General features: G+C 44.8%; 1 protein-coding gene across 1 annotated transcript in view; it reads left to right on the top strand.

The window, feature by feature from the left end:
- Positions 1 to 1,347: 1,347 nt before the first annotated feature.
- Positions 1,348 to 17,529, top strand: part of klhl38a (kelch-like family member 38a) — a 28,808-nt gene continuing 12,626 nt past the window's right edge. The window contains exons 1-2 of the mRNA XM_042310548.1: positions 1,348 to 1,570; positions 9,349 to 9,540. Of these exons, the coding sequence (XP_042166482.1) occupies positions 9,350 to 9,540 (191 nt within the window). The 5' untranslated portion in view covers positions 1,348 to 1,570; position 9,349. The remainder of the gene's footprint in view (positions 1,571 to 9,348; positions 9,541 to 17,529) is intronic.

Here is a 17,529-nt window from a genome sequence, read left to right on the forward strand (position 1 = left end):
TGAGAGAGAGCCCCACCACCAACCCCCACCCAAAATCCCCAGGTATCTAGTCTCTGGGCTGAGAGAGGAGCCCCCCACCACCACCCCCCCACACCAACCTCCCCCCAGGTCTCTAGTCTCAGGGCTGAGAGAGGAGTCCTCCCACCCACCACCAACCCCCCCAGGTCTCCAGTCTCTGGACTGGGAGAAGAGCCCCCACACTCGTCACCAACCCCCAGGTCTCTAGTCTCTGGGCTGAGAGCAACCCCACCATCAACCCCCCAGGTCTCTATTCTCTGGGCTGAGAGAGGAGCCACCCCCACCCCCCCAGATCTCTAGTCTCTGGGCTAAGAGAGGAGTCCTCCCACCCACCACCAACCCCCAGGTCTCCAGTCTCTGGACTGGGAGAAGAGCCCCACACACCAACCCCCCAGGTCTCTAGTCTCTGGGCTGAGAGCAGCCCCACCATCAACCCCCCCCAGGTCTCTATTCTCTGGGCTGAGAGAGCCCCACCACCAACCCCCAAGGTCTCTAGTCTCTGGGCCGAACCCCCACCACCAAACCCCCAGCTCTCTAGTCTCTGGGCTGAGAGAGCAGCCCCATCACCAACCCCCACCACCAAACCCCCAGGTCTCTAGTCTCTGGGCTGTAGAGAGGAGCCCCATCACCAACCCCCACCACCAAACCCCCAGGTCTCTAGTCTCTGGGCTGAGAGAGCAGCCCCACCATCAACACCCCAGGTCTCTAGTTTCTGGGCTGAGAGTAGAGCCCCACCAGCAACCCCCACCACCAAACCCCCAGGTCTCTAGTCTCTGGGCTGAGAGAGCAGCCCCACCATCAACCCCCAGGTTTCTAGTCTCTGGGCTGAGAGAGGAGCTCCACCACCAACCCCCCAGGTCAACCCCCCACCACCAAACCCCCAGGTCTCTCGTCTCTGGGTTGAGAGAGGAGCCCCACCACCAAACCCCCACCTACCCCCGGTCACTAGTCTCTGGTCTGAGAGAGGAGCTCCACCACCAACCCCCCAGGTCAACCCCCATCACCAAACACCCCAGGTCTCTAGTAGTCTCTGGGCTGAGAGAGCGACCCCTCCACCAACCCCCAGGTCTCTAGCCTCTGGGCTGGGAGAGGAGCCCCCCACCCACCACCAACCCCCAGGTCTCTAGTCTCTGGGCTGAGAGAGGAGCCCCCCACCCCACCACCAACCCCCACCAACCTCCCAGGTCTCTAGTCTCTGGGCTGAGAGAGGAGCCATTTTGCTGCCATAGTAAACACACCGCTAGGACGCACGGCGGACTGTCTGTCACATGAGAGGACGGGGAGGACCGCGGCCCGCTGAGATATTATTAGCAGCAGGAATGTACACAGTGGCCTCATGGCAAGCCAACTAACGTAGGCAGGCACAGATCCGAAACCTCACAGAACCTCTTCTCCATGCGCACTCTGAAACTTTAACGTGTTTGCTGAAGTTACATTTGTGACTGTGAGGAGGATACTGTTTAAGCTTTTTTGTGACTGAGCTTTTTCTGATTCCCCAAGATACAGACTCTCTGCCTGGAGGCTGTGGATCGAAGATCCAGACTGAGGAGAGGTAAGATGGAGTCCCCCCTCCACCATGAGGCTAGTGAGATTACTATAGATACATCATCTTCAAGGAACTCATAATGTGGCAAAAGTTATTGATGTCTGGTTATAGATCTGACTGTAGTTATAGATCTGATCTGACTATAGTTATAAATCTGATCTGACTATAGTTATAGATGTGATCTGACTATAGATCTGATCTGACTATAGATCTGATCTGATTATAGTTATACATCTGATCTGACTATAGTTATATATCTGACTGTAGTTATAGATCTGATCTGACTATAGTTATATATCTGACTGTAGTTATAGATCTGATCTGACTATAGTTATAGATCTGATCTGACTATAGTTATAGATCTGACTGTAGTTATAGATCTGATCTGACTATAGTTATAGATCTGACTATAGTTATAGATCTGATCTGACTATAGTTATAGATCTGACTGTAGTTATAGATCTGATCTGACTATAGTTATAGATCTGACTGTAGTTATAGATCTGATCTGACTATAGTTATAGATCTGATCTGACTATAGTTATATATCTGACTGTAGTTATAGATCTGATCTGACTATAGTTATAAATCTGACTGTAGTTATAGATGTGATCTGACTATAGTTATAGATCTGACTGTAGTTATAGATCTGATCTGACTATAGTTATAGATCTGACTGTAGTTATAGATCTGATCTGACTATAGTTATAGATCTGACTATAGTTATAGATCTGACTATAGTCATAGATCTGATCTGACTATAGTTATAGATCTGACTGTAGTTATAGATCTGATCTGACTATAGTTATAAATCTGATCTGACTGTAGTTATAGATCTGATCTGACTATAGATCTGATCTGATTATAGTTATACATCTGATCTGACTATAGTTATATATCTGACTGTAGTTATAGATCTGATCTGACTATAGTTATAGATCTGACTGTAGTTATAGATCTGATCTGACTATAGTTATAGATCTGATCTGACTATAGTTATAGATCTGATTATAGTTATAGATCTGATTTGACTACAGTTATAGATCTGATCTGACTATAGATCTGATCTGATTATAGTTATACATCTGACTATAGTTATAGATCTGATCTGACTATAGTTACAGTACCGTTCAAAGTTTGGGGTCACTTAGAAATGTCCTTGTTGTTGAAAGAAAAGCACATTTATTGTCCATTAAAATAACATCAATGAAATGACCAATGAAATATACCATTTATCAGAAACACAGTGTAGACATTATAAAGCCCTTTTGCAATTATGTTAGCACAGCTGAAAACTGTTGTTCTGATTAAAGAAGCAATAAAACTGTCCTTCTTTAGACTAGTTGAGAATCTGGAGCATCAGCATTTGAGGGTTTGATTACAGGCTCAAAAGGGCCAGAAACAAAGAACTTTCTTCTGAAACTCGTCAGTCTATACTTGTTCTGAGAAAGAAAGGCTATTCCATGCGAGAAATTTCCAAGAAACTGAAGATCTCGTACAATGCTGTGTACTACTCCCTTCACAGAACAGCACGAAATGGCCCTAACCAGAATAGAAAGAGGAGTGGGAGGCCCCAGTGCACAACTGAGCAAGAGGACAAGTACATTAGAGTGTCTAGTTTGAGAAACAGTCGCCTCACAAGTCCTCAACTGGCTGCTTCATTAAATAGAACCCGCAAAACACCAGTCTCAATGTCAACAGTGAAGAGGCGACTCCTTGATGCTGTCCTTCTAGTCAGAGTTGCAAAGAAAAAGCCATATCTCAGACTGGCCAATAAAAATAAAATATTAAGATGGGCAAAAGAACACAGACACTGGACAGAGGAACTCTGCCTAGAAGACCAGCATCCTGGAGTCACCTCTATACTGTTAACGCTGAGACTGGACAGAGGAACTCTGCCTAGAAGACCAGCATCCTGGAGTCACCTCTATACTGTTAATGCTGAGACTGGACAGAGGAACTCTGCCTAGAAGACCAGCATCCTGGAGTCCCCTCTATACTGTTAACGCTGAGACTGGACAGAGGAACTCTGCCTAGAAGACCAGCATCCTGGAGTCACCTCTTTACTGTTAATGCTGAGACTGGACAGAGGAACTCTGCCTAGAAGACCAGCATCCTGGAGTCCCCTCTATACTGTTAACACTGAGACTGGACAGAGGAACTCTGCCTAGAAGGCCAGCATCCCTGTCACGTTCGTTTTAAGAATCATCGGACCAAGGTGCAGCGTGATATGGTTTCCACATATTTATTTAATGAAACGCACAAAAACAATAAAGAACGAACTAAACGTGAAGTCAATGAAGTGCTCACAGGCAACTAAATATAAACAAGATCCCACAGACACAGGTGTGAAAATAACGACTTAAATATGATCCCCAATTAGAGACGACGATTACCAGCTGCCTCTAATTGGTAATCATACAAAACACCAACATAGTAAAAGAAACTAGAACACAACATAGACATAGAAATACTAGATCACCCCCTATTCACGCCCTGATCTACTATACCATAGAGAAACAGTGTCTCTCTATGGTCAGGGTGTGACAATCCCGGTGTCGCCTCTTCACTGTTGACGTTGAGACAGGTGTTTTGCGGGTACCATTTTCAAAAACAAGGACATTTCTAAGTGACCCCAAATGTTTGAACAGTAGTATAAACAGCTGGCTGTAGTTATAAATCTGTTTGTGTCGGGACATTTGATGAGGCAGATTTAACAGATTTGGGAGTCATCATGGGAGTCAGGGTCAACCCTGTGTCTAAGGTATTGGGAGTCAGGGTCAACCCTGTGTCTAAGGTATTGGGAGTCAGGGTCAACCCTGTGTCTAAGGTATTGGGAGTCAGGGTCAACCCTGTGTCTAAGGAATTGGGGTCAGGGTCAACCCTGTGTCTAAGGAATTGGGGGTCAGGGTCAACCCTGTGTCTAAGGAATTGGGGGTCAGGGTCAACCCTGTGTCTAAGGAATTGGGGGTCAGGGTCAACCCTGTGTCTAATTTAGATATAGGTTATTTCTGTTGATTCTCCTATCGTTCATCTATAGATCTATAGGGTATTTCTGTTGATTCTCCTATCGTTCATCTATAGATCTATAGGGTATTTTTGTTGATTCTCCTATCGTTCATCTATAGATCTATAGGGTATTTTTGTTGATTTCACATATCCTTTACTAACGCCCAGGACCTGCCGTTCATTGGGATTAAAAAAAAAAACACAACTATGGCATCCAACTTTCCATACTAAATACTATTTACGTAGCTACAGTACAACACACTCAACTTCCAATATTAACATTTGTGAGCGATCCATAAAAAGGTGTTTATGTTACAATCCAATTTAGGCTTCACAAAGTCTGGGGAATACCGTGTTGTGACAGACGTCACTCCTCGTGAGCCATGGCAGCTATTTAATAATACATAATAATGATTAAAGTTTCCAAATATACCAGACAGGGTGGCCCAGTGATCCCGGACAAATCACACGAATAGCTGTCTCTGGTGATTAGCTGACTTAGTGCTGACACTAGCCCTAGGAAATGCTCTCGTCTACACACCACAGCTAGACGATCGTCAAGGGCAAACCCCTGAGGGAGGTAGTGGGGGACACAGAGAGAGAGAGGGAGAGAGAGAGAGGAGTGGGGAGAGAGAGAGAGGGAGAGGGGTGGGGGAGAGAGAGAGGGGTGGGGGAGAGAGAGAGAGAGAGAGGGGAGTGGGGAGTAAGCGAGAGAGGAGTGGGGGAGAGAGAGAGGGGGTGGGGGAGAGAGAGAGGGGGGTGGGGGGGAGAGAGAGAGGGGGTGAGGAGAGAGAGAGGGGTGGGGGGAGATAGGGGTGAGGGAGGAGAGAGGGTGGGAGAGAGGGGGTGGGAGAGAGAGAGGGGTGGGGAGAGAGAGGGGGTGGGGAGAGAGAGAGGGGATGGGGAGAGAGAGAGAGATGGGGGAGAGAGAGGGATGGGGGAGAGAGAGAGAGGGGATGGGGGAGAGAGCGAGAGAGAGGGATGGGGGAGAGAGAGAGGGATGGGGGAGAGAGAGAGGGTGGGGAGGAGAGAGAGAGAGAGAGAGAGAGAGGGGGTGGGGGAGAGAGAGAGAGGGGGTGGGGAGAGAGAGGGGTGGGGAGAGATAGAGAGGGGTGGGGTGGGGGAGAGAGAGAGAGAGGGGGGTGGGGAGAGAGAGGGGTGGGGTGTGGGAGAGAGAGAGGGGGTGGGGAGAGAGAGAGAGGGGTGGGGGAGAGAGAGGGGGTGGGGAGAGAGAGAGAGAGGGGGTGGGCGAGAGAGAGAGGGGTGGGGGAGAGAGAGAGGGGGGTGGGGAGAGAGAGGGGGTGGGGAGAGAGAGAGGGGGTGGGGAGAGAGAGAGAGGGGTGGGGAGAGAGAGAGAGGGGTGGGGAGAGAGAGGAGTGAGTTAGAGAGAGGGGTGGGGGAGAGAGAGAGAGGGGTGGGGGGAGAGAGAGAGGGGGGAGTTAGAGAGAGAGGGTGGGGGAGAGAGAGAGAGGGGGAGTTAGAGAGAGAGGGGTGGGGAGTTAGAGAGAGAGGGGTGGGGGAGAGAGAGAAAAACAACTGGTTCATGTAACAGCTCTGATGAAGTTAGCCAGTGACGTGGAGATGTGGCCAATTGCTCCATTTGGATGATTTAGGAGGCAGAATGGAAATAGAAAGCTGCCTGCCTTCCTGGCCTCAGCCCGGGACTCAGTGTGTGTCCTAGCAGTGTGTCCTAGCAGGGAGTCAGCAGCAACATGGAGAAAGCTGCCTGCCTTCCTGGCCTCAGCCAGGGACTCAGTGTGTGTCCTAGCAGGGAGTCAGCAGCAACATGGACAGTTGTGGTGGTTGTTGGTTTAATTATGGGAATGTGTTTTATGAATGCTCTGTTGAGCCAATGGAACACTAAGAGGAAACTGGTCAGATGTCTGACCAGAGCCTTAGGACCCTGGTCAGAAGTAGTGAGTTAGGACCCTGGTCAGAAGTAGTGAGTTAGGATTCTGGTTAGAGGTGCCCTGGTCAGAGGACATTCAGAGACTTGTCCTAAAGCCACTCCTACATTGTCTTGGCTGTGTGCTTAGGCTTCTTCTCCTGTTGGAAGGTGAACCTTCGCCCAGTCTGAGGTCCTGAGTACTCTGGAGCAGATTTTCATCAACAATCTCTCTGTATTTTGCTCCGTTCATCTTTCCCTCGATCCTGGCTTGTCTCCCAGTACCTGCGGATGAAAGCATACCATCATCATGATGTTGCCACCACCATGCTTCACCATAAGGATGGTGCCAGGGTTCCTCCTGACGTGATGTTGCCACCACCATGCTTCACCATAAGGATGGTGCCAGGGTTCCTCCTGACGTGACGCTTGGCATTGAGGCTAAAGAGTTCAATCTTGGTTTCATCAGACTAGAGACTTGTTTCTCATGGTCTGAGAGTCTTTAGGTGCCTTTTGGCAAACTCTAAACGAGCTGTCATGTGCCTTTTAGTGGGGAGTGGCTTCCGTCTGGCCGCACTACCATAAAGGCCTGATTGGTGGAGTGCTGTAGAGATGGTTGTCCTTCTGGAAGGTTCTCCCATCTCCACAGAGGAACTCTGGACGTCTGTCAGAGTGACCATTTTGTTCTTGGTCACCTCCCTGACCAAGGCCATTCTCCCCCGATTGCTCAGTTTGGCCGGGCGGCCAGCTCTAGGAAGAGTCTAGGTGGTTCCAAACTTCTTCAATTTAAGAATGATGGAGGCCACTGTGTTCTTGGGGATTTTCAATGCTGCTTAAGTGTTGTGGTTCCCTTCACCAGATCTGTGCCTTGACACAATTCTGTCTCGGAGCTCTACGGACATTTCCTTCGACCTCATGGCTTGTTTTTTTCTCTGACATGCACTGTCAACTGTGGGACCTGTCAACTGTGGGACCTTATATAGACATGTGCCTTTCCAAATCATGTCCAATCAATTGAATTTACTACTGGTGGACCCCAAACAAGTTGTAGAAACATCTCAAAGATGATCAATGGAAACAGGATGCAGCTGAGCTCAATGTTGAGTCTCATAGCAAAAGGTCTGAATACTTATTTAAATAAGGTTTTTCTGTTTTACATCTTTTGCAAATTTGCTAACATTTCTAAAAATCTGTTTTCGACATTGTCATTATGGCTGTAACGTAACAAAATGTGTAAAAAGTCAAGGGGTCTGAATACTTTCCGAATGCACTGTATCAGGCAGGGTCTGTAAGATCCCTCAGTCTAGAAGTGTATTTCAAACACAGATTCAACTAAAATGACCAGGGAGGTTTTCCAATGCCTTGCATCAAAACGTATTTAGTCTGGGCAAAAATGCAATTAAAAACAGACATTGAATATCCCTTTGAGCATAGTGAAGTTATTAATTACACTTTGGATGGTGTATCAGTACACCCAGTCACTACAAAGATACAGGCGTCCTTCCTAACTCAGTTACCGGAGAGGAAGGAAACCGCTCAGGGATTTCACCATGAGGCCAATGGTGACTTTAAAACAGTTACAGAGTTTAATGGCTGTGACAGGAGACAACTGAGGATGGATCAACAACATTGTAGTTACTCCACAATATGAACCTAAATGGCAGAGTGAAAAGAAGGAAACCTGTACAGAATAAAAATATTCCAAAACATGCATCTTGTTTGCAACAAGGCACTAAAGTAATACTGCAAAATATATAGCAAAAATATGTACTTTATGTTCTGAATACAAAGCATTGTGTTTGGGGAAAATCCAACACATCACCGATTACCACTCTTCATATTTTCAAGCATGGTGGCTGCTTCATGTTATGGATATTCTTGTCATCGACAAGGACTAGGGAGTTGTTTAGGATAAAAAAATAAACGGAATGGAGATAAGCACAGGCAAAATCCTAGAGGAACACCTGGTTCAGTCTGCTTTCCAACAGACACTGGGAGATGAATTCACCTTTCAGCAGACAATAACCTAAAACACAAGGACAAACAAACACTGGAGTTGCTTACCAAGAAGACAGTGAATGTTCCTGAGTGGTTACAGTTGACTTAAATCTGCTTGAAAATCTGTGGCAAAACTTGGAAATGAATGTCGAGCAATGGTCAACAACCAACTTGATAGAGCTTGAATATTGTACAAATATAGTACAATCCAGGTGTGCAAATCTCTTAGAGACTCACCCTGAAAGACACACAGCTGTAATCACTCTTAGAGACTTACCCAGAAAGACTCACAGCTGTAATCACTCTTAGAGACTCACCCTGAAAGACACACAGCTGTAATCACTCTTAGAGACTTACCCTGAAAGACTCACACCTGTAATCGCTGTCAAAGGTGATTCTACAAAGTATAGACTTGGGGGGTGTGAATACCTATGTAAATAAGATATTTCTGTATTTCATTTTCAATCAATTTGCCAACATTTTCTAAAAACGTATTCACTTTATCATTATGGGGTGTTTATGTTTGTACGTAGATGGGTGAGAGAAAACATCAATTTAATCTATTTTGAATTCAGGCTGTAACACAACAAACTGTGGATTGGATCCAGGGGTCTGAAGACTTCCTGAAGACACTGTACAGAATGAACTCTTAATGTTTCTATTCATTATTTACATTTATTCATTGTGTGATCTGACTTATATTGAAGAAAAATTGACCCCAACTCTGGTAAAATGCTCATACAACCAGTCAATATAGTTATTCTCTCTCTCCACACTTCTCTCTCTCCCCCTCCCCATTCCCCCTCTCCCCCTCCCCATTCCCCACTCCCTCTCCCCCTCCCCATTTCCCCCTCTCTCCCCTTATTCCCCCCTCCAACCTCTCCCCCAACAGAATGGCTCTCTGTGAGTCCCTGAAGACCCTCCAGGGGTTCCCGTTTAGAGACCCAGAGCTGTCTTCCCTCCTGCTGTCCCAGCTGAACAGGCTGAGACAGGAGAGGATCCTAACAGACGTGCTGCTCTGTTCAGACAACACAGAGATCCCCTGCCATAGGAATGTACTGGTGTCCTCCAGCCGATACTTCAGGTCAGATACAATACAGTACAAACTCATTGATTCATTATACAGAGAGCAGAAGACAACCCGAATACAGAACCTTACCTAGCACAACTACAGAACCTCACCTAGCACAACACAAATACAGAACCTCACCTAACATGACTACAGAACCTCACCTAATACAACTACAGAACCTCACCTAGCACAACACAAATACAGAACCTCACCTAACATGACTACAGAACCTCACCTAACACAACTACAGAACCTCACCTAGCACAACACAAATACAGAACCACACCTAACATGACTACAGAACCTTACCTAGCACAACATGACTACAGAACCTCACCTAGCACAACACAAATACAGAACCTCACCAAACACATAACGACTACAGAACCTCACCTAATACAACTACAGAACCTTACCTAGCACAACACGACTACATAACCTCACCAAACACAACACGGCTACAGAACCTCACCAAACACGACTACAGAACCTCACCAAACACAAGACGACTACAGAACCTCACCTAACACAAGACGACTACAGAACCTCACCTAACATAACACAACTACAGAACCGCACATAACGACTACAGAACCTCACCTAGCACAACACAACTACAGAACCGCACATAACGACTACAGAACCTCACCTAGCACAACACGACTACAGAACCTCACCTAACACAAGACGACTACAGAACCTCACCTAACATAACACAACTACAGAACCGCACATAACGACTACAGAACCTCACCTAGCACAACACAACTACAGAACCTCACCAAACACAACACGACTACAGAACCTCACCAAACACAATATGACTACAGAACCTCACCAAACACAACATGACTACAGAACCTCACCAAACACGACTACAGAACCTCACCTAACATAACACAACTACAGAACCGCACATAACGACTACAGAACCTCACCTAGCACAACACGACTACAGAACCTCACCAAACACAAGACGACTACAGAACCTCACCTAACATAACACAACTACAGAACCTTACCTAGCACAACATGACTACAGAACCTCACCTAACACGACTACAGAACCTCACCTAGCACAACACGACTACAGAACCTCACCAAACACAAGACGACTACAGAACCTCACCAAACACAACATGACTACAGAACCTCACCAAACACAACATGACTACAGAACCTAACACAACATAACCTCACCTAGAACAAGACAACATTATACAGAGACTACCATATTTTTGTTCGTACACCAGGCTGGGAGCAGAGCAGGTGTTTTGAAAAGTGGGTATACTGTAGAAGGGTACAGTACAATGTAGATGAGGTGCATGCGTGTACCGATAGGACTCATGAGGTGTGAGTTGCTGTTTGTAGAAACCAGACTGTGGTTATATGTAGAAACCAGACTGTGGTTATATGTAGAAACCAGACTGTGGTTATATGTAGAAACCAGACTGTGGTTATATGTAGAAACCAGACTGTGGTTATATGTAGAAACCAGACTGTGGTTATATGTAGAAACCAGACTGTGGTTATATGTAGAAACCAGACTGTGGTTATATGTAGAAACCAGACTTGTATCATTTGATTTACACAACATGCCTACCACTTTGAAGATGCAAAATGTGTTTTTATTGTGAAACAAACAAGAAATAATAAAAGATCAAATAAAAACTTGAGCGTTCATAACTATTCATCCCCCCAAGTCAATACTTTGTAGAGCCACCTTTTGCAGCAATTACAGCTGCAAGTCTCTTGGGGTATGTCTCTATAAGCTTGGCACATCAAGCCACTGGGATTTTTGACCATTCTTCAAGGCAAAACTGCTCCAGCTCCTTCAAGTTGGATGTGTTCCGCTGGTGTACAGCAATCTTTAAGTCATACCACAGATTCTCAATTGGATTGAGGTCTGGGCTTTAACTAGGCCATTCCAAGACATGTAAATGTTTCCCCTTAAACCACTTGAGTGTTGCTTCAGCAGTATTGTAACGGCTTTCTTCTTCCTCTTCTGAGGAGGAGTAGCAAGGATCGGACCAATACGCAGTGTGGTAAGTGTCCATGCTACTTTAATAATAACGGAACACGACTCAACACAAAAATAACAAAGTGAATGGAAACGAAAACCGAAACAGTCCTGAATGGTGACACAAACAACAAAACAGGAAACAATCACCCACCACTCAAGGGTGAAAACAGGCTGCCTAAGTATGGTTCTCAATCAGGGACAACGATTGACAACTGCCTCTGATACCAGGCCAAACACAGAAATACCAAATCATAGAAAAAAGAACAGACTGCCCACCCAACTCACGCCCTGACCATACTAAAACAAAGACATCACAAAGGAACTTAGGTCAGAACGTGACAAGTATGCTTAGGATCATTGACCTGCTGGAAGGTGAACCTCCGTCCCAGTATCAAGTCTCTTGAAGACTGAAACAGGTTTCCCTCAAGAAATTCCCTGTATTTAGCGCCATCCATCATTCCTTAAATTCTGACCAGTTTCCCAGTCCCTGCAGATGAAAAACATGATGAACCGATGAACCGCATGATGCTGCCACCACGCTTCAATGTGGGGATGGTGTTCTCGGGGTGATGGGAGGTGTTGGGTTTGTGCCAGACATAATTTTCCTTGATGGCCAAAAAGCTCAATTTTAGTCTCATCCAACCAGAGTACCTTCTTCCATATGTTTGGGGAGTCTCCTTTTGGTGAACACCAAACGTGTTTGCTTATTTTCTTCTTTAAGCAATGGCTTTTTTTCTGCCCACTCTTCCGTAAAGCCCAACTCTGTGGAGTGTACGGCTTAAAGTGGTCCTATGGACAGATACTCCAATCTCTGCTGTGGAGCTTTGCAGCTCCTTCAGGGTTATCTTTGGTCTCTTTGTTGCCTCTCTGATTAATGCCCTCTTTGCCTGGTTTGTGAGTTTTGGTGGGCGGCCCTCTCTTGGCAGGTATGTTGTGGTGCCATATTCTTTCAATTTTTTAATAATGGATTTAATGGTGCTCCCTGGGATGTTCAAAGTTTCTGATATTTTTCTATAACCCAACCCTGATCAGAACTTCTCCACAACTTTGTCGCTGACCTGTTTGGAGAGCTCCTTGGTCTTCATGGTGCCGCTTGCTTGGTGGTTCCCCTTGCTTAGTGGTGTTGTAGACTCTTGGGCCTTTCAGAACAGGTGTATATATACTGAGATCATGTGACAGATCATGTGACACTTAGATTGCACACAGGTGGACTTTATTTAACTAATTATGTGACTTCTGAAGGTAATTGGTTCTCCAGATCTTATTTAGGAGCTTCATAGTAAAGGGGGTGAATACATATGCACACACCACTTTTCAGTTTTTATTATTTCAAATGTTTTGAAACAAGTATTTTTTTTTCATTTCACTTCATCAATTTTGACTTTTTTGTGCATGTCCATTACATGAAATGCAAATACAAATCTATTTAAATTACAGTTTGTAATGCAACAAAATAGGAGAAATGCCAAGGGGGTGAATACTTTTGCAAGGCACTGTAGAAACCAGACTGAGTTATATGTAGAAACCAGACTGTGATAATATGTAGAAGTTCAAGATGGTGGTCAATCACCCTCGGTCTGGGGCTCCATGCAAGATCTCACCTCGTGGGGCATCAATGATCATGAGGAAGGTGAGGGATCAGCCCAGAACTACACGGCAGGACCTGGTCAATGACCTGAAGAGAGCTGGGACCACAGTCTCAAAGAAAACCATTAGTAACACACTACGCCGTCATGTATTAAAATCCTGCAGCTCACGCAAGGTCCCTCTGCTCAAGCCAGCGCATGTCCAGGCCCATCTGAAGTTTTCCAATGAACATCTGGATGATCCAGAGGAGGAATGGGAGAAGGTCATGTGGTCTGATGAGACAAAAATATATATTTTTGGTCTAAACTCCACTCGCCGTGTTTGGATAAAGAAGAAGGATGAGTACAACCCCAAGAACACCATCCCAACTGTGAAGCATGGAGGTGGAAACATCATTCTTTGGGGATGCTTTTCTGCAAAGGGGACAGGACGACTGCACCGTATTGAGGGGAGGATGGATGGGGCCATGTATCGCGAGATCTTGGCCAACAACCTCCTTCCCTCAGTAACATGAGCCTTAAGGAAACAAAGATGCAAACTTTAGAAGTTGAATTGGACCAGCAAGAAAACAGAATTGAGACAAAACAAGATGAGGATACTGTCCTTACCGGAAGACAAGGAAAAAGGAGACCTTTCCAGCTACGTGGTCCAGCTGATATCAGAGGAACTTGGCGTGGGTATAAAACCAGTAGATCTGGAACGATGCCAGAGGATTTGGCGGGAAACAGAATATATCTTTGCATGGTTTCAAACTATCAGACCAAAATCAACATTCGGAATGCACAAGAAAGAAACGAAAATTTGCAAATAAATTCATTAAAAATTATATGGATATTATGGATTTTTTTTTCTCATTTTGTCTGTCATAGTTGAAGTGTACCTATGATGAAAATTACAGGCCTCTCTCATCTTTTTAAGTGGGAGAACTTTCACAATTGGTGGCTGACTAAACACTTGTTTGCCCCACTGTATGTAGTCAGAATCCCCGAGCTGACAAGATACAAATCTGTTGTTCTGAGCAAGGTAGTTAACCCATTGTTCCCCTGAACAAGATAGTTAACCCACTGTTCCCTTGAACAAGATAGTTAACCACTGTTCCCTTGAACAAGATAGTTAACCCACTGTTCCCCTGAACAAGGTAGTTAACCCACTGTTCCCCTGAACAAGATAGTTAACCCACTGTTCCCCCTGAACAAGATAGTTAACCCACTGTTCCTAGGCTGTCATTGTAAATAAGAATTTGTTCTTAACTGACTTGCCTAGTTAAATAAAGGTTAAAAAAAGAATAATAAGTATTCAGACCCTTTACTCAGTACTTTGTTGAAGCACCTTTGATAGTGATTACAGTCTTGAGTCTTAAGTATGATGCTACAAGCTTGGCACACCTGTATTTGGGTAGTTTCTCCCATTCTTCTCTTGCAGATCCTCTCAAGCTCTGTCAGGTTGGATGAGGAGCGTCACTGCACAGCTATTTTCAGGTCTCTCAAGAGATGTTTGATCGGGTTCAAGTCCGGGCTCTGGCTGGGCCACTCAAAGACATTCAGAGAAATGTTCCAAAGCCACTCCTGCGTTGTGTGCTTAGGGTCGTTGTCCTTTTGGAAGGTGAACCTTCACCCCAGTCTGAGGTCCCGAGCGTTCTGGAGCAGGTTGTCATCAAGAATCTCTCTGTCCTTTGCTCTGTTCATCTTTGCCTCGATCCTGACTAGTCTCCCAGTCCCTGCCACTGAAAAACATCCCCACAGCATGATGCTGCCATCACCATGCTTCGCCGGAGGGATGGTGCCAGGTTTGTGAGAGTCTTTAGGTGCCTTTTGGCAAACTCCAAGCGGGCTGTCGTGTGCCTTTTGCTGAGGAATGTCTATGGCCACTCTACCATAAAGGCCTGATTGGTGGACTGCTGCAGAGATGGTTGTCCTTCTGGAAGGTTCTCCCATCTCCACAAAGGAACTCTGTAGCTCTGTCAAAGTGACCATCAGGTTCTTGGTCACCTCCCTGACCAAGGCCATTCTCCCCTGATTGCCCAGTTTGGCTGGGCGGCCAGCTCCAGGAAGAGTCTTGGTGGTTCCAAACTTCTTCCATTTAAGAATGATGGAGGCCACTGTGTTCTTGGGGACCTTCAATGTTGCAGACATTTTTGGGTACCCTTCCACAGATCTGCGTCTCGACACAATCCTGTCTCGGAGCTCTACGGACAATTCCTTCGACCTCATGGCTTGGTTTTTGCTGACATGTTCCGTCAACTGTGGGACCTTATATAGACAGGTGTGTGCCTTTCCACATCATGTCCAATCAATTGAACTTACCACAGGTGGACTCCAATAAAGTTGTAGAAACATCTCAAGCATGATCAATGGACACAGGATACACCTGAGCTCAATTTCGAGTCTCATAGCAAAGGGTCTGTATACTTATGTAAATAAGGTATTTCTGCTTTTTTTCTAAAAACATGTTTTCGCTTTGTCGTTATGGGGTATTGTGATGTCATTATGGGGTATTGTGATGTCATTATGGGGTATTGTGATGTCATTATGGGGTATTGTGATGTCGTTATGGGGTATTGTGATGTCATTATGGGGTATTGTGATGTCATTATGGGGTATTGTGATGTCATTATGGGGTATTGTGATGTCATTATGGGGTATTGTGATGTCATTATGGGGTATTGTGTGTATAATGATGAGATAATAATCAAGACTTTAATCAGTTTTAGAATACGGCTGTAACGTAACAAAATATGTAAAAGGGAAAGGGTCTGAATGCTCTGTATAGTATTATTAAATCACAAGGTATTACAACCACAATACTTACCATGCCTTTATTTCACCTTTATTTAACCAGGTAGGCCAGTTGAGAACACCTTTATTTAACCAGGTAGGCCAGTTGAGAACACCTTTATTTAACCAGGTAGGCCAGTTGAGAACACCTTTATTTAACCAGGTGGCCAGTTGAGAACAAGTTCTCATTTGCAACTGTGACCTGGCCAAGATAAAGCAAAGCAGTGTGACAAAAACAACAACACAGAGTTACACATGGAGTAAAACAAACATACAGTCAATAATAGAGTAGAACAAAAGAAAACAAAAAGTCTATATACAGTGAGTGCAAATGAGGTAAGATAAGGGAGTTAATGCAATAACTGAACTGAACACTGAACTCTATCAGAGAAGTAGTTGGTGAACCAGGCGAGGCAATCATTTGAGAAAATAAAGGCTGTCGAGTCTGCCGAAGAGGATGTGGTGATTGACAGAGTCGAAAGCCTTGGCCAGGTCGATGAAAAGTACATTTCTTAGCTACATTTTTTTGCAGATTTACTTTAGTGCCTTATTTGCAAACAGTATTCATGTTTTGGTATATTTTTATTCTGTACAGGCCCCCTTCTTTTCACTCTGTCATTTAGGTTAGTATTGTGGAGTAACTACAATGTTGTTGATCCATCCTCAGTTGTCTCCTGTCACAGCCATTAAACTCTATAACTGTTTTAAAGTCACCATTGGCCTTATGGTGAAATCCCTGAGCGGTTTCCTTCCTCTCCGGTAACTGAGTTAAGAAAGGATGCCTGTATCTTTGTAGTGACTGGGTGTATTGATACACCATCCAAAGTGTAATTAATAACTTCACCATGCTCGAAGGGATATTCAATGTCTCTTTGTAATTTGTACCCATCTACCAATAGGTGCCCTTCTCTGTGAGGCATTGGAAAACCTCCCTGGTCTTTGTTTGTTGAAATGTAATTCTCTATTGAGGAACCAACCAGATAATTGTATGTGTGGGGTACAGAGATGAGCTCGTCATTCAAAAATCATGTTAAATACTATTACTGGAGACCGAGTGATTCCATCTTATTATGTGACTTGTTAAGCAAAATTGTACTCCTGAAAATATTTAGACTTGCAAAGTGGTTGAATACTTACTGACTGAAGACATTTCAGCTTTTCATTTTTAATTCATTTGTAAACATTTCTTTAAACATAATTCCACTTTAACATTATGGGGTATTGTGTGTAGGCCAGTGACAATTTAACCCATTTTAAATTCAGGCTGTCGTACAACAAATGTGGAAAATGTCAAAGGGGTGTGAATACTGTCTTTAAAGCACAGTAAGTGGCAGTCCTTCTCCAATGTATTGTCATATGTATGTATATACATAATCCCTAGGCTTTTGGTACATTAGGAGACGAGTTGGACCTTAAAAGCCCTAAAACAGTACAAGTGAAGAAATAAGTACGCTGCTTTGTTTTTTGTGTGTTCTCTGTTAAAACGTCTGCTCAGTCCACATGCTCTATACATGTGATGTATACAATAACTATGTATGTATACATGATCCTACCATTCAATGGGATGTCCGCTGCCCTCATCTCTTAAAAGGTTTGATCAGGTTCTTCAGTGATAGA

This window comes from Oncorhynchus tshawytscha, linkage group LG31, assembly GCF_018296145.1.
Source record: "Oncorhynchus tshawytscha isolate Ot180627B linkage group LG31, Otsh_v2.0, whole genome shotgun sequence".
Taxonomy (NCBI): Eukaryota; Metazoa; Chordata; class Actinopteri; order Salmoniformes; family Salmonidae; genus Oncorhynchus; species Oncorhynchus tshawytscha.